The following is a 22,632-nucleotide window of genomic DNA, read 5'->3' on the forward strand; positions in this document are numbered from 1 at the left end:
AGGGAGAGAGAGAGAAAGAGTGAGAGAGAGAAGTCCAAGCAGGTTCTGCACTGTCAACACAGAGCCTGACGTGGGACTTGAACCCATGAACTGTGAGGTCATGACCTAAGCCAAAATCTAGAGTTGGACATTTAACCGACTGAGCCACCCAGGCGCCCTAAAAACAGGATGTTTTTTAAAAAACAATCATCTCGGGGTGCCTGGGTGGCTCAGTCGGTTGAGCGTCTGACTTTGGCTCAGGTCATGATCTTGCGGTGAGTTCGAGCCCCGCATTGGGCTCTGTGCTGACAGCGCAGAGCCTGGAGCCTGCTTCTGATTCTGTGTCTCCCTCTCTCTCTGTCCCCTCCCCTGCGCATGCTCTCTCTCTCTCTCTGTGTCAAAAATAAATAAACATTAAAAAAAAAATTTAAAAAAAATGATCATCTCAATAGAAAAAGCAATTGACAAAACCCAAGAGCCTTTCATGATAAAAACACTTCATAAACTAGGAATAAAATGGAACTTCCTCAATCTGAAAAAGGGCTTCTAAAAAAGCTCACAGAGGGGTGCCTGGGTGGCTCAGTCGGTTAAGAGTCCAACTTCGGCTCAGGTCATGATCTCACAGTTTACAGGTTCGAGCCCCGCATCAGCTCGGAGCCTGGAGCCTGCTTTGGATTCTGTGTCTCCCTCTCTCTCTCTGCCCCTCCCCTGCTCACTCTCCCTCCGTCTCTCAGAATAAATGAACACTGAAGGAAAAAAAAAACCTCACAGATAACATACTTAATGGTGAAAGAGTAGAAAAGAAACTGAGCACTACTTTCAAAATATATTCAGGGTGCACCTGGGTGGCTCAGTTAGTTAAGCTTCCAACTTTGGCTCCAGTCATGATCTCCCAGTTCATGGGTTGAAGCCCTGCATGGGGCTCTCCACTGGCAGTGTGGAGTCTGTTTGTAATTCTCTCCCTCCCTCTCTCTCTCTCTCTCTCTCTCCCCCCTCCCTCCCTCTCCCCCACTCGCACTCTTGCTCTCAAAAATAAATAAACTTAAGTTTTAACACACACACAAAACCAGGAGTCAACCACTTCTCACCACCTCCACTGCTGCCATCTTCATGTCGCCACTGAGACTCCTGATTGGTCACCCCACTTCTATCCCTACCCTTTTAAAAGTCTCTCCTCCACGCAGCAATGGGAGGGATCGTTTTACAACTCAAGCCACATCATGTCACTCCAGCCACAAGTCCTGCACTTCACTCAAAGTAAAAGATAAAATCCTTACAGTAGCCTTTAAAGCCCTATACTGTCATTTCCTCCATCTTCTCCTTCCTCCCATCACTCTTTTACTTGCTCTGCTCTAGCCACCCTGGGTTTCCTGCCACTCTCTGAATGAGCCAGGCATATTTCTGTCTTTTAAAGGCCTTTATCCTAGCTGTCTCTCTGACAACAAGTCCTTTTGACCATATATTCACCTGGCTAAATCCCTCATCTCCTGCAAGTATTGGCACAAAGAAACTTGACCACTCTATTTAAAATTACAGCTCTCCAACCTACCCCATCCCACCCCTGGTACTCCCATCTCTCCTACCCTGTGTTCTTTTTCTTCCTTCCAAAGCTCTCAACACTTCCAGTACGCTATACAATTCACTTACCTGACTACAATGTAAACTCCATGAGAAGAGGGATCTTTGTTATGTTAACTGATATCTCTCAAGGCTCTGGTATGTAATTGGAGCTCAAATGCATATTGAATGAATCAATCAATTTATCAGATAAGCAAAGATTTATAAGCCTGATAACACCCAGTAGTTGTACACAGATGGTGAAAAAAATGAACTAACGTCTTCTAGAGGGTAATTTGTCAACGTACATTTAAGTATTTTTATTATAGAAATATTTATCAAGTTTCTATAATGTTCAGCCCTTTCATTAAGTGACTCCACTTCTAAGTACATAGCCTTAAAGACTCCGCGATGAACGCAGATTTAGTCTATAAGATGAGATTTCGTGAAGCCATTACAAATTGTACGCATCTATATTTACTATAGTAAATGATTCACTATAGTAGCACATTTAAACAAAATCCAAGGTGTCAGTGTTTTTTTTTTTTTTAACTTTTTCTTAACGTTTATTTTTGAGAGAGGGAGAGAAAGAGAGCGCGCATGCACACACGAGTGGGGAATGGGCAGAGAGAGCGAGCGATACAGAATACAAAGCAGGCTCCAGGCTCTGAGCTTTCAGCACAGAGCTGGAAGCAGAGCTTGAACTCGTAAGCCATGAGATCACGACCTGAGCCAAAGTCACATGCTTAACGCTTAACCGACTGAGCCACCCAGGTACCTCAGGGTGTGAATGTTTTAAACCAAGCCTTCTTAACCAGAGCATTAAATACAATTCCTCCTCAAAGTACAGCAAGTAATACCTACCTCAGCAAGACTTATCAATAGAGCACATAAATTCAGTACCCTTAATCAGTTCTACAATTTAAAACCCAAAGAGAACAATGGCCAATCTGTATTTGTTACCAGCTATTATTAAACTTTTCAGAAAATTGTTAGCTTGTTAAAAGTTGATCCCAACATTCACTCACATGACATCCAGCACTGAATCATTCCGAATGACCTTATGGGAGACATCAGCTAGCAGAAAAAGACCTCCATCTGTTCTTCGGATACTAGCTGCATAGCCTGGCCAGATCTGCAACCTGAAGGGACAGATGAGTTTTATCTTAGGGTTCTAAAAGGGCCACAGATACTTCCCTGCCCCACTTGAAACAAGTGAGTAAATACCATCCGCCTCCCTAATAACAATGGAAAAAGCACCACGAATCAAATTAAATCAACATCATTGTGAACTTACTAAAAAAACTAAATTGTGGAACAGATTTAACTGATAAATTGTATTCACAATCATAAAATACTGTTGAGATTTCTGTACTAAATATGGTAATCACAATGAAAAATTTCTTTCCAGAACATTCAAAAGTAAGGAAGAGAAAAACACCACTGACCTGTGCTGCTGTAGAACCATAGCACTTGTAGGGTCATAAAAGTTTCTCCCTACAAGCTTCATATCTAGAAGTTTCATTACCCTGAAATAAAGAACAAAAATGGGTCTTCCAGAGAAGAATGAAAAAAAATTAAGCTCTATTACTCTTAGTTATATTTTCCTTTTGAAGCCTGAAATGCCAAAAACGTTGGTGTCCTTTGCACAATATAGCTTTTATGCTGAGAACACCCTTGCCAAACGAAAAAGAAAAATTATCAAAGCATTTATCCTGGAGTACATACAACTGACAACAGCTTGTCTTAGTTACTAGGTAACCAAAAACTGAGTTGATTTCCCAAGTTCCATTTACATTATTTTTCACAATTAACTAAAAAGAATGCAAGAGAGTCAATTTCTGTTTGTAAAGATCACTCTGGCATAGGAAGTTATGTTTGTCCTGGTAGTTCAGCTTATTAGTTAGAAATCAGGTTCTGTGTTTCATTTAAAAAGAGGTGGTGCAGGAATAAGTTTTATCAAAATTTGGATCTTATAAAAAGTTAAAAACATGAACTGTATCCAAAAATTCAAGGGACCTAGAAAAAATTCTTCCAGCAAAAATTTTTGTGCACTACCACTTTGAAGAGCCCCGTCAGTAACACCATTAAATTATGCAATATAAACATCTACTTTTAAAGTTCCTGAATGATTCCAAGGAACCCATCCTGCTACTGACCTTCATTATACCCAAATCTGGCTAATCACTTGACATAATTTTTGAATAAGTTAGCCTCAATACCATCCATTTATTTATTAAATGTTTCCAAACTCATCCCTATAGGAACTGTGGTATATAATACCATCCAAGCTTCTTGAAGAGCACTGTTACAAACACAAGACTGTGATTAAAGAAAATAAGCTGTTTTCTCACCGACGGAAAACAACATTGTAGAAGGGAATGCACAAGTCAGAACAGGGCTCCAGGATCTTTGTCAATTGAATCTTAATGCTGATCTCTGCATCATCAGTTTTCCTTTGACTTTTTAACTCAAGGACCTAACAAATAAATATATGCAAGTAAAAAAAAAAAAAAAAAAGACAGAACTACCAAGCCCTAATCTAATCAAATGTGTTCTAGAAAACACTAAAATATCTTAACTATATTTTCCACTTTCCCCTCACCTTGCTGTCCACACTGAACAAAATCATAGCATGACAACAAAGATTTAAGAAAGGATTTGGTAAGAGAAATGTAATGGAGAACTGACTAGCAATAGATCCCTTTCCATCTGAAATCTTAAACCATTTCCTATCACTGAGTTCACAGGCTTCAAACCACTCCTCTTATTTAAGAAGGGACTTCTTGGAGAACTCAGATGAAAAAGTGGCTTAGTTTGACATTTCGTTGTTATGGAGAAGTCTGTCTTCCCTCTAAGAATAGGAAAGAACAACTCAAACGTCAGGATGTCTATGACTTCCTACCACTCAAAACAGCAGAACTCTCTTAGGTTTCATTCCAAAATACATTTCCTATTTGGTCTCACTTGTTTCTGAAGTTTAATAGGCAGATAGAGAATGGATCCATCAAAAGCAGTAACGTTGCCGGTGACAGCTTGATGGTCCTTCAGCATGCCAAACCTCATGCTTTTGCACTCCACATTGGGGCTAGAAAACAAAAAGGATTTTACTTCAATTTGCTCAAATGGCAGCCTTTACTAAATAGGTTTGTTAAGAACCAGTCACTTGTAACTACTGCTCCATCTAGTGGTCGTATGAAAAATTCAAATACAGTTTACCTGACTACAAAAGGAACTTCAACCCAAGAATACCTGCCCACAGAAAAAACAACCCACTACCCAAAGACAACTGCCTTAGCATGTCAGCATATGTTCTTCCAAATTTTAGACAAGACAGAAAACTTTTTCATTAAAGGACCTGATAGCAAATATTTTAGGTTTTACAGGCCACATGGTCTCTGGTATAGCTGCTCAACTTGACCAACACATACCTAAACACCACAAATGGTATGTACACCAATGAGCCTGGTTATGTTCCAGTAAAACTTTATTATAAAATAGATGGTGGGGGGGCGCCTGGGTGGCTTGGTCGGTTAAGCGTCTGACTTCGGCTCAGGTCATCATCTCACGGTCCGTGAGTTCGAGCCCCGCATCGGGCTCTGTGCTGACAGCTCAGAGCCTGGAGCCTGTTTCAGATTCTGTGTCTCCCTCTCTCTCTGCCCCTCCCCTGTTCATGCTGTCTCTCTCTGTCTCAAAAATAAATAAACGTTAAAAAAATTTAAAAAAAACAAAAACAAAAACAGATGGTGGGCCAGATTTGCCCTGCAGGCCAGTCATAGTTTGCCAATCCCTGCTCTAGAACCTACAGAGATACACACTTTAGAAAGAACTTTTTAAAAACATGATTTTATGGGGTGCCTGGGTGGCTCAGTCAGTTGAGCACGTGACTCCTGATTTCCGCTCAGGTCATGAACCTGGGGTCATGGGATCCAGCCCCAAGTCTGGCTCCGCACTGAGCGTGAAACCTGCCTGGGATTCTCTCTCTCTTTCTGCCCCTCTCCCCCACTTGCACTCCAAAATTAACAAAAATAAATAAATAAATAAAAAGATTTTACTCTTGTTTTTCACTTATGGCAATTTCTACACTTTATTGATTCATTGTCACAAATCTTACAGCTTTGAAAAGCTCCAGTAGCTACTTTGGTACAATGACTGTCCCATTTCATCTCAGTAACACACCATCTCTTCTCTAACTGCAAAATTTAAACAAATCTAAGGCTTAAAAGGGTGAAGTATGTTCAAGTACATGATGAAAGATTAAAAAATTGGGGGCTCCTGGGTGGCTCAGTCAGTTAAACGTCCAACTTCGGCTCAGGTCATGATCTCACAGTTCGTGAGTTCAAGACCTGCACTGGGCTCTGTGCTGACAGCTTGGTGCCTGGAGCCTGCTTCAGATTCTGTGTCTCCCTCCCTCTCTGCCCTTCTGCTGCTTGTGCTCTTTCTCTGTCTCTCAAAAAGAAATAAATGTTAAGGGGCACCTGGGTGGCTCAGTAGGTTGAGCGACCGACTTCAGCTCAGGTCATGATCTCACAGCTCATGAGTTCGAGCCCTGCATCGGGCTCTGTGCTGTGCTGACAGCTCGGAGCCTGGAGCCTGGAGCCTGCTTCGGATTCTGTGTCTCCCTCTCTCTCTGCCCCTAACCCACTCGTATTCTGTCTTTGTCTCTCTCAAAAAGAAAATAAACATTAAGAAAAAATTTCAAGAAGAAAAAAAGAAACGTTAAATTTTTTAAATAAAAATAAAAACGTCAAGTGGTAATCGAACATAGCTGTCCCCAAAACTAAACACGCGCATGCTAACATCACATTTCAAAAAGCTTCTCTAAAAAAAATTCATATACATGAAAGGCACTATGTCCTGAACACAACACTTAAAATTTTTTTTTTGGACTCCCTTCACATAATACAAGGAAGCCACAGGATGACCACTCCACTATAATACACCTTCTGAGTATCCTCTTCATGGCCTGGCATCCTCTTCATATTGCAGCTTCAAAGGTCCAGATCTACAATCTTAAAATTTATAAAATCCATGTCTTTTTCACTGTCAGTCAATGCAGAGACCTGTGAGGACTCATACTCCTTTCTGCATCATGAACATTTGTCAATCCATTTCCACAGAGAGGGTTCTTTCCTCTTGTTAATGCTCATTCCTTTCCCTTACATTCCAGAGCAGGGACTACCCTCCCTTCTCAGGGGTTCAATTTTACCCTCTTTTTTTAGTTCCTTCTCTTCATCTGTAACGTGCTCAGCTTTAAAGCAATCATCCTGGTACTCTAATTATCATTCCATTTCTCATTCCTCTTACATACTTTTTAAATAAATGGCCAATTTAGTGGCTGCTTCCCATGGCCTATGCTCTCCTTGTTTTTGTTTTTTTGTTTTTTGTTTTTTTTTTAATTTTTTTTTTCAACGTTTTTTATTTATTTTTGGGACAGAGAGAGACAGAGCATGAACGGGGGAGGGGCAGAGAGAGAGGGAGACACAGAATCGGAAACAGGCTCCAGGCTCCGAGCCATCAGCCCAGAGCCTGACGCGGGGCTCGAACTCACGGACCGCGAGATCGTGACCTGGCTGAAGTCGGACGCTTAACCGACTGCGCCACCCAGGCGCCCCTGTTTTTTTTTTTTTTAACGTTTATTTATTTTTGAGACAGAGAGAGACAGAGCATGAATGGGGGAGGGTCAGAGAGAGGGAGACACAGAATCCGAAGCAGGCTCCAGGCTCTGAGCTATCAGCACAGAACCCGACGCGGGGCTCGAACTCACGGACCGCGAGATCATGACCCAAGCTGAAGTCGGCCGCTTAACCGACTGAGCCACCCAGGTGCCCCAAGGAAGGGCTCCTTTGAATGAGGAGTAGGTGGTTGACTTTGGCCACAGGAAAAAAAGTTAACTGAATTTACTTTCAAGAGCACCCTTGTTGATTTCCTAGTAGCTTTGTTAGAGTTATGGAGAAAAAACTAGACTAAAAGAACCAAGGAGGGGCACCTGGGTGGCTCAGTTGGTTAAGCATCCGACTTCAGCTCAGGTCATGATCTCACAGTTTGTGAGTTCAAGCCCCCAGTCGGGCTCTTTGCTTTTAGCACAGAGCCTGCTTCAAATCTTGTCCTTCTCTCTCTGCCCTTCCCCAACTTGTTCTCTTTCTCTCTCTAAACAAACTAAATAAAACTTATTATTTATTTTTAAGGATAATAAAGGAGCCCGTCCTTTGGTCTTTATAATCTATCTTCAGGGTATTTCCTCCTAACTGTTCCTTTCTTCTCTCTTACACTCCACGTATTCCTCTTGTACCAATTAGCAGCTGTGCTTCAAAAATTCAGTCTTCCGTTTTCCTATTTTCTCCCCAAAGATACTCCAAAACACTCATTTTCACAATTCCAGCAATAACCTCCAGCTAATAAGTTTCCTGAGATTTTAAAAGAGAACACAAAGTAAAATGAATTCTTAATTTTTAAGAATGAGAAACCCTGAAGTTACGGACATAATATTAAAGTTATTCTCTCTGATTTTCTCACTTTTAGATTTTTTTAAATGTCTATTCATTTTTGAGAGAGAGAGTGTAAGTGGGGGAGGGGCAGAGAGAAAGGGGACAGAGGATCTGAAGCGGGCTCTGCGCTGACAGCAGCAAGCCCCATATGGGACTTAAACCCACAAACAGTGAGATTATAACCTGAGCCAAAGTCGGACACTCAAGTGACTGAGCCACCCAGGCACCCCTCACTCTCAGATTTTGTCGTAGACTGTCACTGGAGAGCCATGATGGTAGGAGACTTATTGCAAGGAGGATCTGCGTTTTGTGAGATGTGGGTCTCACGCCACTGGGGGAGAGGGGTCTCCCCTTAAGACAAGGAATACAAAATAATAGATACAAAATAAGTTAAAAGATTATGGAAGGGGTCTATGCAAGTAAAAGGCCCTGCACTTAAGCTTCATTAACTTCACAGAAAATCCACCTTACAGGCGCATAAAATGGTAAAACAAAAATAATAAAATCTGAAATGGTAACACAGCTGAATATAAATAATGTTAACCTTAAATTTAATGCAAAGACCAGAGTTTGTGCATTATTGTAGGCAGAAGTTCATTATGAAATACGCAGAAAAATACTCAGTTTTTCCAGGAAAACTATTTCATTAATGCTAAGAAGTGAATACAGAGAAAAGAAGCTGTGAATACCTGAAAGTCACATGATATTGATAGACTGCTTCATTATGACACTGTATTTTGATAAGATTCAATCCCAAAGATTGAGGTGTACCTTTTGATCCTTGCTTCACAAAAAGCTCTCTGAAAAATAAACAAAAGCATGCATATATACCCAAAACAAAAGTGCAAACCCATACCACAAGAAAATAAATAAAAAGAAATAAAAAAACATTGAGGGAAGTAATATTTTACACTTAGCTTACACAAGACACACAAAAGCAAGCTTTGAAGGCTAGAAGCTAAATTCTTAGCAATCTCTAATTAGAGAGGCAGGTTCACCTTCTTTGCTCCAGTAATATAAATGGAATAATCTAGGCCAGATAACTAAGAACACAAAAATTAGTTCCACTAAGATAAACTGCTGCAATATCTTTCCTAGATGACTTCCTTATCTTCAATGTGACAAAGAACTGCTGTGTCTGAATTGAGAAGAGAATGAAAAATCATTTGAATCACTCTCTGGTACATGCTATCTATACCATCAACCCATTTTACTTCGTTAGGAATTGTCCCACCTCTTGTCATTCCCCCCACTGGCAAAAAAAAAAAAACAAGAAACACAACAAACAACCCTCCAGTAGCTACCACCCACAAAGGAGCTTAGATACAACAGAAAACAGTGTTTACAATATTATGAGAAGGCCTCTCCCCACATCAATGCCAAGCAGAGAAGGCAGTGCTCCGGACTTACTTTCCCTTGTGTTCTACAGTCCCAAGTAGAGGGTGATCCAGAGAGTGTGGTGAGGATGGGGGCAGAGGTGGTGATGATGACAGCTGGGCAGGATCCTGAGAAGTCAAGCTGAGAGTAGCAGGAGCCTTGTATACTCCTCTGCCTATACCACCAGCTGCTCTTCCCAAAGGGAATAAAGACATATCCGAATTCCCTCTTCCAAGCATTCTGAAACATTGAAAAGAGAACAAATCAGGATTTTCTTGACCGTCTAAAACCCATCTAAATGATTCCTCCAAGTCTACATTCTTTTCCTGGAGGAGTCAGCAACAGGGACCCAACCTTGGGATTCTCTCCAGATCCAATACACCTACATGACTCATTTCGCTAATTTCTATTAATACTGACTCTCAGGGCCAACTTTCATGGCACAACTGAGGTGGAAGTTAGAATCAGCCAGGTTAAAGAACCACACAATCAGGTTAACTTAACAGAGCAAATGGAGTTGTAAACTGCTCAGTGGAGAACTACTTTTTACCCTTTTCTAATGACTGATTACAACAGTGGCTCCTAATTATTCTTGCAAAATATCCATTTTTTAATATAAAACCATGCATTGTTTATAAGATAATACAACCCTTTTCAGAGTTTCTCTCTGGATTTACAGAGCTATTTCATCTGAATTTGACACTTACCTGAGAAGGCAACTTTACCTACCTATTCCAACCAAAACAGGCCTCTGCCATCTTGTTATCCCCAGCTGCCAGCACTGAAGGATCCGGAAAAGTGGGATGGGGTTCTTCTTTGTCCTTGCGTACCATACTGGTAGACAAGCCTCGACCTAAAATGCCTCTACCTGAATGGAAGGGCCAAAACCCAACTATAACTGTGAGCTGACGATGTTTTAAAGTACAATTATTTTCCTGAAGATAAACTGTATGAATTTAAGAACAAAGCAACCATACAAACATACCACCACATTTTTTTTCAAATTAGTTTTTCACATACCTAATGGAGGCATTTCCCGTTTCAGAGGGGTCCGAGACACTGTTTCAAGGCCCAGTCCTCGGAACATGGAGACCAAATCCACACATTCCTATGAAAAGAGTAGAGTTATTCTAAGATATATTTCAAAAGTTATTCTAAGATGCAGAATGTATTTCATTTCTAAAATGAAATAACAGTGTTATTTCAATGACTGGAAGTGAGGCACATTCTGTAATGCACATAGTGAAGTGTTTAAGAAGATGTAATAAAAATCATCTTTGAATTCTATACATGTTACAACCATAAAGGAAAAAATGCTTTATAAAAAAATTATAGGTATGTTTAATAAACCCTTTAAAAAATAAAACATTTATTTATTTATTTTGCAGGAGAGTGAACACGCATGGTGGGGGGAGGGGAGGGATGGGAGTGGGAGAGAGAATCCCAAGCAGACTCCATGCTCAGTATGGAGGCCAATTCAGGGCTTGATCCAATGACTTTGAGATCACGACTTGAGCCAAAATCCAGAGTCAGATGCTTAAGGGACTGAGCCACCCAGGCACCCCAATAAACACTTTTAATAAACACTTATAACTACATGTGACTATACATGACATTTATAACTATATCATATTAGACAAGTATATATACAGCTATAGCCCATGATTTGATGTGTAGAGTAACAGAGTGCAATTCTTCTAGTTTATTTCCTATACACCCAAGGTAAGAGAAAACACATATACTAGTTAATGTATTTTCAGAAAAACTGGATCATTTAAAAGTATCTGAAGTTTGTGGGGTTTTTTTTAACAACCTCTAACAAAACTTGCTGTTTTCTTGCAGCAGTTTTGAAAGTTTACTGCTGTTACACCTGTTAGAGCTGCCACTTATAGACTCAAGCAAGTCATCTGAGTAAAAATACAACATAACGTCATCAATTTTTCTTCCTACAGAATATTACATTTGACACTGTCAACTCTTAAAATTGTCATAACTGTTTATCAGCTTCTTCCTATATGTGCTAACTCCTTATTCTTTGAGATTTTTAAATTACAAATACCACTCTTAAAATTACTGTATAATTAAAAGATTAAGAATGCATATACATACAAGAGTACACACATTAAAAGCAATGGCTGAAGATCTTTTTATTTAAGATTTGGGCAAGGAGCCTTCTGGAAAAACTTTCTTAACAATTATTACCTCAGAAGCAGGAGTGTCTGCTAATATCACAGAGCCCAACCCAGCATGAAAATCTAAACACTTAGAAAAGAACAACGAGCTATTATCTTTAAACTTGTCATTTGTGTGTATGCATTTATATGTATAGATGCTAGGGAACTAAAGCATTTACCCAACTCTATTTAGCATTCTTTATGAGGCACTTTTTCTAAACTCTTGCAACTTTAGGATTTGAAACAGATGCCCGGCATGCAATTACTTGTTAAAGAAAAACCAACCCAACCCAACCAATCAACCAAAAAACCCCAACCATTTTTTTTCATACAGGGCTTCAGTTTTCTAAGCACTTTGAAATCTCTTATTTCCTCTGATGATAAGCTGTATGCTGCTACCTCTGCATCCAGACATGGTCTTACCCTTTGTGCTGGCCCACTCCGTGGGCTTGGTTCCCCTGGCTTCCCAAATACATGGCCTCTGCCTGTAGATCCTGCCCTGCCCAGCGCTGAGTCCAAAGGTTTAGGAGCTTGTGGCCAAGAGCCAGGCATCCGTACACACTGAGATGGGTTCACAGAAGAGCCCCTGAAGGGTGGTTGGACAGGATCCATTGAACGGCTGCAGAGGACACTGGTGTCAATCCTATTCTGATAAATTACCTGCCAACATTTCATTTTATAAAGATTAAAGATTCCCAATTGTTTTCCTTTTCCTTCAAGACAAATTCACAAAGCATTAAAAACATAGTTGGGTTTTTTTTGTTTTAGAGAGAGAGCGCATGCACACAAAAGCCAGGGGTGGGGGAGGAAAGAGGGAGAATTTTAAGCAGGCTCCACGCTCAGTGAGGAGCCCAACGCAGCTCAATCCCACGATGCTGGGATCATGACCAGAGCTGAAATCAAGACTCAAACTCTCAACTGACGGAGCCACCCAGATGCCCCGGAAATATAGTTTCTTTAGGTCAGACCAGTAATACAACCAGCCTCCTTCCTATATCATGTTCACTTCAAAAGCTCTATTTAGCCCAGAATATTTTGAATATTCTCCATCAGCAAGCCCTTAAAAGCCAAGCTCTCCTCAAAGGTACTTGTATTTTCTACCCAAACAGCCTCTCAGAGAACCCAGTCCTGCGAGTTAACTACCTATTGCACAAGGAAGCACTTTTTATGTATGGACAGGATTTTGGTTTATGAGCAAATTCACAGTTAACATAATCATACCACAAAATTATTCTGTCAGCAAATATTTACGGGTTTTGCTTTGTTTTTGGCCTCTCTTTTCTCTACTAGACTCGTAATTTTTTTCCCAGTCTACTTTCACATAAACTATTCCATCTCCCCCTTGATCTCCATAGTTGCTTCTCTGAATCTTTATCCAATTCTTCTCTATAAAACTCTTCTTTCAAACTCTACCAGAACTGAAGTCTCTAGGATGCGGACTCTTCTGCTTTGAGCTTGCAATACCTGTTGAGTCTCACGGATGACATTTAACACTCTTTTCTCACCCAGGTAACCAGGGATAAGACTCTTCCTGGCTCCTCAAATCTCAGGACCATCAGGCCTCTTCAAAATCACTTTATAATCTATAGAAGTCAGGACTCCTTCTTTAAAGAGCTTCCTTCATTGCCCTGATCCCTTAACTGACAAGGAAACCTCTTAACTTTTGCAAACTTGCCTTAAGTATTAGCTACAAAAAATCAGGCCATCCGCATACAGAAAAGACTGACAGAATTCCTAAGTCAATACTACAGATGGTTATAGTTCAGGATCTGGGAAGAAACAAACAAACAAAAACCACAAAACAAAAAAAAACAAACTTTTAATTTTTCACTAAACTATAAATGTAAAACTAAAATGGCAGGATATGCCTCCCTTCCTTAAAGGCTACAATAGTACTCCCCTTTAATTGTTTAAACTCCTTTTCAGTTGCCCTGGCCTCCTTGCTCACATCTTCCCAACAGCACCCAAAGAATGAGTTGTCTAACCAGCACACACTGAGAGGCGCTATAATACCTACCAATTACAGGATTTCTGGAATCCTCCTCTTTCTCAGCCCTTCCCTCATCTCCATCATCACTTCTAGGGATTCAGGCTCCTCCTACAGTATGCCCTCCCTCAGTATGGACTTTTCTCCTTTGATTAGTGAGCAGAGAGCCGGTTGGTTAGAAGGCGCGATAGGGACGGGCCCCAGGTCAGGCCTACCTTCCCGACCTCTCCAGGTGGGAGCTTTGGGCTGGGGAACTATGACTTGGGGCCTAACCAGAAGGGAGGCCTGTGAAGGCGAATCCTACTCTCCCACCCCAGAACAAAGTCCTATTCCCAAAACCAATAGCTCTGTCGGGGTTCCCACTCCCCGTTTCCGTCTAAGTAACTTTCACGCTCTCCTCTGGCCACAAGCTTCCCACCTTTTCCAGTCCTGCGTTCCTCCTACACACCCAGCCTCAAATAACGACTTCCCGCCCCCGCCCTGGCCCCGGCCCCGGCCCCGGCCCAGGCCCCGGCCCCGGCCCCACCGGGGACCCACAGCCCCTCCCGCCTGGGGTTGGGGGGTGGAGGGCGTAGAGTCCGCAGTGGGCCGAAAGGAACCCTCCCCGCCCCCACTTGCCACCTGGAGCTTGAGCGAAAGCCCACCTGGCCTGCATCGGGAGCAGCTGCGCCTCCCTGGCCTTCCAAACCTGCGTCCCGTCCGCTCACCAATCTCCAGCCGTCGCCCCGCTCTGCTGGCCTTCAGGAGAACCCGGTGCTCAACGCCCCCGCCACGCCGAAAGGCCCACATGCTCCAGACCAATTTCTGATCTTCTCGCGAGGCCTCAAGGGCTGAACCCATTGGCCAAACGGCGTGCCACTCACATGATGCAGCCATCTCATTGGCTCGTCTCAGAAAAGAACCTCTCCCTTTCTAGCAGCTTCGTTCTACAGAAGGTTCATCACCAAAGAAGTGCTAGAAATGGGGGTCCGGAAGTTAGGGGTAAACCTAATTAAATGTGTTTTTTCTAAGCTCTAGACTCCGTTCTGTGGGCAACTCCTGTTAAAAAAATTTGTCCATAATGTAAATGACTTGCCCCATCCTTCTCAGTTAGAGGATATAGGAATATAGGTGGTGAATAAAGGGTAAACTTGAGTTTACATTCAAACTCAAGGTCACCTGATTATGTGATCTCTGTGCCTCGCTTTCTTTATATATAAGATAGAAATAAAAACATCCATTCACAGGGTTGTATGGAAATACATCATTAATGGGATGATGTATATAAATTACTTACCAGAAGATTGCCTGCAATAAATGTTGCTTACTATTATTATTTATGGATGTTTGAATCTGTTAGCCAAGAAAAGCTTTCTCCAAAGTATATAAAAGTATTGGTGGTTAATTTTGCAATTACAGAATATTTTCACCCAAAAAAATAAAGATTTTTCCCCCACTCCAAATATTTTCGCAAATAACTACACCCTTACGTAAACCCAGCTTTTCCAAGGTGGATGGGTTTAAGCTTCAAGAAACCTTGGCTGATGCTGCTGAGACATGCAAATACTCTGCATGAAATAGCACTAGAGAAGGCTTTTCTCTAATTTCATATTTCATAAACCTCAGATATTTCATACCTTGTTTTAATCCACACATTCAAGGAATCTCCTCTTTTTCTCAAATCATAATAGAGTTTGAAAATTATTGGAGCAGGAGGATTTACAAAGCAGGGATCTATCTGCAAGATACCCCTTTACTGTTTGTAGACATTATTTGTTTAACGTTGTAACGTTGTAAGTTCTTCTACCCTACTACCTTCCTGCCTTGCAATGTTAAAATGTTATGTTCTAATAACATATATAGTAGGCAGAATTTTGTTGCCCATGCAAACATTTAGTAGCAAGTGCACTCAAAAACAGTAATAAAAACTGTTTTGTAACCTTGGTAAAGTCCCAACTACCTGTCCTTCTGGGTACTTTCATCAAACTTCGCATGGAAGATTTATTCCATACCCAGGAAACAATATTTTAGGGGAAGGATTCAGCAGATCTTCACAACAACAATTCTCAGGTAATGTTCTGAAGCTGTCAGTTTGGGAACCTAAACCAAGAGCACCATTACTAAGGGTAATGGTAATATGTATTACAAAGGGCATATTTAGGGTTCCTTGTCATGCAAGAGTAGGTGGCCTCTGTACAGTGTTTCTAGCCAATCCATACATTATGAATACTCCTTATTTCACCAAAGAAAAATCCATATAGTCTCAGTGTTGAGTGGACATAAAGATGGTTGAAGCTCTCTAAAGTGTGGACATCTACTTAGAATCTTTCAAAAGCTAATCAACCTTTCCTGGAGTTTATACTCCCCATCAGGGTACTTCACTTGTTAATTAACCATACATAGGATATCAATTAAAAATAGCACGCATACATCATACTGTCTTAAGTATTTAAAATTAAATTATCAACGATATTTTCATAAAACCAAATTCCATCTACTTAGCCCTGCCAGGCTCTAAAGCTCAGGATGAAGATGACCCTATAACTACCTGCAATCTGATTTTCCCAGGCAATCATGACTTCAAATACTCTGGCCTTTTGTCCTCATAACTACTTCCATTCTGACCACATTTCCAGAGTATTTTTGTTCAGAAAATATAGTCACCACAGCCACAGCATTGTCAAGGGCAGAAAATTACATTGCCTGTTGGGCCTAGAAACTACAGGGAGGATTTACTTGGAAGTAGACCTATGTCTGTAGTACCTCTGGGTTTCAGGTATAAGTAAATACAGATCCTCCCAGGAGAAATACAGCTTCAACCTGGCCTCAAATGTCCCATTAAAAAGTGTCAGTAAATATGAACTCACAAGAAAAATCGATACATACAAAACACATTTAGGGTCAATAAAATGAGTGAACAGTTCTTTTGTTATTTGCAATTTAAATCTAAAACACATATAAACACACACACACACACACACACACACACACACACACGGCTCAATAAGAAGACAAAACAATCCAATAAAAAAGCAGGGGTCAAGTGATTTCAACTGATCTTTCACCAAAGATGATATACAAATGGCTAGTAAGCACATGCAAAATATGCTCAATATGATTAGTCACTAGGGAACTGCAAACTAAAACCACAATGAGATATCATTTCACACCCACCAGAATGCTTATAATAAATAAGACAGATAATACCTGTGATGCTTAATTTTATTAATCAGTTTGACTAGGCCATCTCTGGGGTGCCTAAAGATTTGGTCAAACATTTTGTGTTTTGGATGGGATTAACATTGGAACTGAGAGACTGAATAAAGCAGACTGCCCTCTCTAGTGTAAGTGGGCCTCATCCAATCAGGAGAAGGCCTAATTAGGACAAGAAGTCTGACCCTTTCTGGAAGAAAAGAATTCCTCCTACCTCACTGCTTTTGAACTGGGATATCCGCTTTTTCCTGCCTTCAGACTCAGACTAAAACACTGACTGTTTCTGGGTCTTGAGCCTGTCAGCTCTCAGACTGAAACAGCACCGTATATGTACCCTAATGGTTCTGTTTTTCTGGAGAGCCCTGACTAATAACAGATTTTGGAACCATGAAGTGGGGTGCTGTTGTGACAAATACATAAAAGTTTGTAAGTGTTTTTGGAACTGGGTGGTTAGTATAGACGGGAAGAGTTTTGAGGTGCATGCTAGAAAAAGCCTAGATTGCCCTGAAGAAAGTGTTGGTAGAAGCACCGATGTTAATGGTGCTTCTGGTGAGATCTGGGACTGAAATGAGGACCATGTTATTGGAAACTGGAGGAAAGGTAATCCTTGTTATAAAGTGGCAAAGAACCGGGCTGAATTGTGCTCTAGTGTTTTGTAGAAGGTGGAACTCATAAGCAATGAACTTGGATATTTAGCTAAGGAGATTTCTAAACAAAATGTTGAAAGTGAGACCTGGCTTCTCCTTCCTGTTTCTAGTAAAATGTGAGAGGAGAGAGAGAAATTGAAGGAAAGATTGGGGCACCTGGGTAGCTCAGTCAGTTGGGTGTCTGATTTCAGTTCAGGTCATAATCTCACTGCTTGTGAGTTCAAGCCCCAAGTAGGTCTCTGTGCTGACAGCTCAGAGCCTGGAGCTTGCTTTGCATTCTGTGTTCCTCTCTTGCTTTGCCCCTTCCCTGCTCACTCTCTCTCTCTCTCTCTCTCTCTCTCTCTCTCTCTCTCTCTCTTTCTCAAGAGTAAATATACATTAAAAAAATTTTTTTTAATTGAATGAAAGATTAAGCAAAAAGGAACTAGAACTTGATGATTTGGAAAGTTCTCAGCCTACCCATATTGCAAAAATGGGAAAGCTTGCTCTGGAGAGAACACCAAGGGTGTGGCTAGACAATCCAGTCCATTAGGAGATTATCTAAGATTAACTATGGAGTTAATCAGCTATCTCAGCAGAAACTGGGAGTAAAGATGGGATTATAACCAGCAGAGACACTGCCAGTTTGAACCAAAAGGAACAGAGCCTGGATGAAAGAAAGGAAGGCTTTTGGACTTCTGGGACTCTAGAAGACAGGACAATACAGCTATTCAGTCTGCTTTATCCTTTAAGGCGAGGAAAGAATAACCCCAAAGGTGACTCAGAGATGTCGGGGCTGGGACTCACCCCAATCTGGGAGGGAAAACTGTTTCTTCTTTACAGGTTCACAGCTGGAGAGGACAATTACCTCAGGATGAATCAAACTTGATTTAGATGATATCCAGATGAGACTTTGGACTGGGAGTTAACACTGGAATGCGTTAAAAGTTTAGGGGATGGGGTGCGTACTGGGATGGGATGAATGTGTTTTGCATGTGATAACGACATGCATTTTGGGAAACCATAGGGCAGGAAGTCATGGACTGAATCTTGTCGTCCCTAAATTCATACGTTGAAGCCTGACCTCCACTGTCACTGCATTTAGAGACAGGGCCTCTACAAAGATAATTAAGGTTAAATGAAGTCATGAGGGTAGGGGTCCTGCTCTGATAGGATTAAGAAGAGGAAGGGACACCAGAGATCTCTGTTTCTCTCCATGTGAGCAAAGAGGAAAGGCCCTGTGAGGACACAGCAAGAAGGTAGCTGTCTTCAAGCCAGGAAGAGAGCTCTCGCCGCAAACCAAATTTGCCAGCACCTTGATCATGGACTTCTAAGCCTCCAGAATTGTAAGAAATAAATGTCTGTTGTTTAAGCACCACCGTCACCACCCTCATATTCTGTGGCATTTTGTTATGGCAGCTGTAGCTGACTAATACAGTAATAAATATCAACAAGAATGTGCAAGTGTATGTGCCTGACATTAAGCTTTTGATTGCTGAGGTGCGCATTTCAAAGACCTCCATCTCAAATACACGTGTTGCCAGCTAAACAACTAGATAAGGAGCCAGGCTGCCTTTATCCATGAAGTTCTTTAGAAAGCCTTGTGGAAGTCTGACTTATTGAGGGCCCCTATTTTTCCCTCCCCACATCCTGATTCCTGCTCTACCCACACAATGCCAGCACCCCACCTTTGATCCTAATAAAGGTGGAAGTTCAGGTCCCACCCCACCCCATACACACACACCTTGTCTCTCTCCTTTCTTTCTCTCCCCTTGACCTTGCTATGTGGCCCTCAGGCATTTTGTATACCCTCCAGGACTTGTGAGTAATAAACAATAAACTTTGTGTTTTGTTTTGTTTTTTTTCAAAGTTCCCTGATGGTTGTTGCTGAGATGGGTCTTATAATGATAAGAACCACAAGGGTGGGTCCAGCCACAACATTAGCTCCAGTCAGGGAAATGTCTGTGGGGGCCTGCCACAAGTAGAACAGTGAATGCCAGGTGAGTACCCCCCGGCATTCCTAGCTGACAGCATCACTATCAAGAGGCTCATGTAGCAAAACCAGAATCCTCATACATGGCTGCTGGGAATGTAAATTGATGCAACCACTTTGGAAAACATTTGGCAGTTTCTCAGAAAGTTAAACAAAAAATTTCACTTGAACCAAAAATTTCACTTGTTGGTAACTACCTAAGAGAAATGAAAACATATGTCCACCTAATGCATGCACGAGAGTGTTCATAGCAGCATTACTGATTAAAGCCAGAGCATAAAAACAACCTATCATCAACTGGCGAATGGACAAAATGTGGTACATCGAAACAATGAATAAATGTAGCAATAAAAAGGAACAAACTATGCCAGATGCCATGGATAAACCTCAAAAACATTATGTTTAGTGAATTAAGCCAGACACAAGAGACCACATATTGTATGATTCCATTTACATTAAAAGTTTAAAAAAGACAAATGTGTAGAGACAGAATGTCGTCTAGCAGCTGCCCGAGGCTGGGAGCAGGAATGAGGAGGAGTTATTAATGGACCTAAAGGATCTTACTAAGATGATGAAAATGCTCTAAAATTGATTTATGGTGATGTCTTTACTACTCAATAAATTTACCAAAAATTATTGAATTTCATACTTGACTAGGGTAAATTTTTGATATGTAACATAGATCTTAATAAAGCTTTTTAAAAAAACACACATTAAGAAATAAGCAGAAACTACAATGAACAGACTAAGACCCACAAATATCTCAAAATAAGAATCACTAGACACAATATAAACAAATCTGTAAGATGTTTCAAGAAATGAAAGTGGCAATTAAAATCACGAGTCAAGAGCAAAGTCTATCAAAGTTGACTAAGCAGACTTGAAAAATAACCAAAATGGAACTTCTAAAGATGAAGACTATAAAAGTTGAAATTAAATATTTAGGAGAAAAATTACACAAGGGGGTAGACATGGCTGAGGGGGGCCATCATGAATTATAAGAATAATCTGCAGTAATTACCCAAAATGTGGCACTGATGGAAAAGCTGAAAGAGAGGTTGAGATACATGGAGAACAAAGTTAGAACAGAGTTTGAGAAGGAGATAATAAGGAGAAAAGAGGAAAAACAATATTTAAAGAGTTAACGGCTGAGAATTCTTCAGAATTGATGAAAGATGTAAATCTTAAATTTTTTTTAAGTTTATTTATTTATTTTTGAGAGTGAGTGAGAGAGCAAGCGAGAGAGAGCACAAGGTGGGAGAGGCAGAGAGAGGGAGACACCGAATCTGAAGCAGGCTTCAGGTTCTGTGCTGACACCTCAGAGCTGGACACGGGGCTCGAACCCACAAACCTGAAGACCATGACCTGAGCTGAAGTCAGACGCTTAACTGACTGAGCCACCCAGGCACCTCTGAAGATGCAAATCTTAAGAATCAGAAAGCCCAGTGAATCTCAAAAGAAAAGTAAGAAGAAATCTACACTTAGCACATCATACTACACACATACGTCACATTGTGCAGAATATCAAAACCAAAGAAAAGATCTAAGAAAAAACACATTCCCTACAAATGAAAGAAAATGGGCTCAACAGAAAAAGCCTGGAAGACAGTGGTATAATATATCCACAGGCCTGAAAAGTTAAGAGGGGAAAAAAAAACATGACAAAACACTGTCAACCTAGAAATTGCATATCTAATGAAATTTTCTTTCCAGAACAAGAGTGTAATAAAACATTCTGAGACAAACACGAAGAGAGATTTACTTCCAACAAACCCTCTCTAACAAATTCTAAACACTAAAATGAAGAAAAATGAACCCAAAAGAAAAATCTGAGATGAAAAAAGGAGTCATAAGGAAAGCAGTTGTCTGAATCAAGTAATAATAATAATGTCTGATAGGTGGGTAGCTTAACAGGAATTCCTCAGAAGGCAGAGCCTGAGATAAAAGTTTAAGTGCAAGGATTTTATTGGTGTATGTGATCCTAGGGAACAAGAATAAGGGACAGAGGAAATTGTAGGGCAGAAGAGTTCATTCAAGGATACATGATTAATTTGGCCACTGCTACAACGGTCTGGTTGCTCCATCCCTCAGGTCCATTTAAGAAACTATATGATGTACCTATCAAGACTACCCATCTTGGGGTGCCTTGGAGGCTCAGTCGTTTAAGCATCCAACTCTTGATTTGGGCTCAGATCATGATCTCCGGGTCGTGGGATTGAGCCTCACGCCGGGCTCTGCACTGAGCATGGAGCCTGCTTAAGATTCTCTCTCTCTCTCTGGGGTGCTTGGGTGGCTCAGTCAGTTGAGCGACCAACTTCAGCTCAGGTCATGATCTCACAGTTGTGAGTTCGAGCCCCACGTCGGGCTCTGTGCTGACGGCTCAGAGCCTGGAGCCTGCTTCTGATTCTGTGTCTCCCTCTCTCTCTGCCCCTCCTCCACTCATGCTCTGTCTCTCTCTGTCTCAGAAATAAACATTAAAAAGATTCTCTCTCTCTTTCAGGAAGGGATTGATAGGTGTGGCCAACTGAGGTGCCTGGGTGGCTCAGTCGGTTAAGCATCCGACTCTTGATTTCCATTCAGGTCATGATCTCACATTTTGTGGGTTCAAGTCCCTCGTTGGGCTGTGCACTGACAGTGTAGAGCCTGCTTGGGATTCTCTCCCTCTCTGCCCTTCCCCCAGTCATGTGCACTGTCTGTCTCTCAAAATAAACTTAAAAAAATAGGTGTGGCAAAGGAGATATTCAAATTAGTGAAAGTGTTTTGTAGAAGAGTGTAGTATTAGATACATAATATTATTCATTTGTTAAACTCATGGAACTGTACAACAGTGAGAGTGATGCTGATGTAAACTATGGCTCGGTTAATGATAATGTACCAATATTAATTCATCAATTGTATGGAACTGGAGAGTGTTATGCTAAGTGAAATAAGCCATACAGAGAAAGACAGATACCATATGGTTTCACTGTTATGTGGATCCTGAGAAACTTAACAGAAACCCATGGGGGAGGGGAAGGAAGAAAAAAAAAAAAAGAGGTTAGAGTGGAAGAGAGCCAAAGCATAAGAGACTCTTAAAAACTGAGAACAAACTGAGGGTTGATGGGGGGTGGGGGGGGGGGTGGGTGATGGGTATTGAGGAGGGCACCTTTTGGGATGAGCACTGGGTGTTGTATGGAAACCAATTTGACAATAAACTTCATATATTGAAAAAAAATTCATCAATTGTAATAAATGTACTGCACTAATGCACAATGATGCT

General features: G+C 41.1%; 1 protein-coding gene across 5 annotated transcripts in view; it reads right to left on the bottom strand.

The window, feature by feature from the left end:
- Positions 1-14,352, bottom strand: part of PIWIL2 (piwi like RNA-mediated gene silencing 2) — a 75,788-nt gene extending 61,436 nt beyond the window's left edge. For 2 of the 5 annotated variants that reach the window (XM_042934620.1, XM_042934616.1), the window contains exons 1-10: positions 14,207-14,352; positions 11,999-12,194; positions 10,422-10,509; positions 10,131-10,269; positions 9,435-9,641; positions 8,714-8,824; positions 4,504-4,624; positions 3,891-4,015; positions 2,985-3,065; positions 2,565-2,678 (exon numbers count right to left, since the gene is read on the bottom strand). In XM_042934620.1, coding sequence (XP_042790554.1) covers positions 2,565-2,678; positions 2,985-3,065; positions 3,891-4,015; positions 4,504-4,624; positions 8,714-8,824; positions 9,435-9,641; positions 10,131-10,269; positions 10,422-10,509; positions 11,999-12,194; positions 14,207-14,217 — 1,193 coding nt within the window. In that variant the 5' untranslated portion in view covers positions 14,218-14,352. Of the gene's footprint in view, positions 1-2,564; positions 2,679-2,984; positions 3,066-3,890; positions 4,016-4,503; positions 4,625-8,713; positions 8,825-9,434; positions 9,642-10,130; positions 10,270-10,421; positions 10,510-11,998; positions 12,236-13,592; positions 13,994-14,206 lie in introns of those variants that run through there. The other 3 variants (XM_042934618.1, XM_042934617.1, XM_042934619.1) reach the window with 3 other exon arrangements.
- Positions 14,353-22,632: the final 8,280 nt, after the last annotated feature.

This window comes from Panthera leo, chromosome B1 (assembly GCF_018350215.1).
Source record: "Panthera leo isolate Ple1 chromosome B1, P.leo_Ple1_pat1.1, whole genome shotgun sequence".
NCBI classification, from domain to species: Eukaryota; Metazoa; Chordata; class Mammalia; order Carnivora; family Felidae; genus Panthera; species Panthera leo.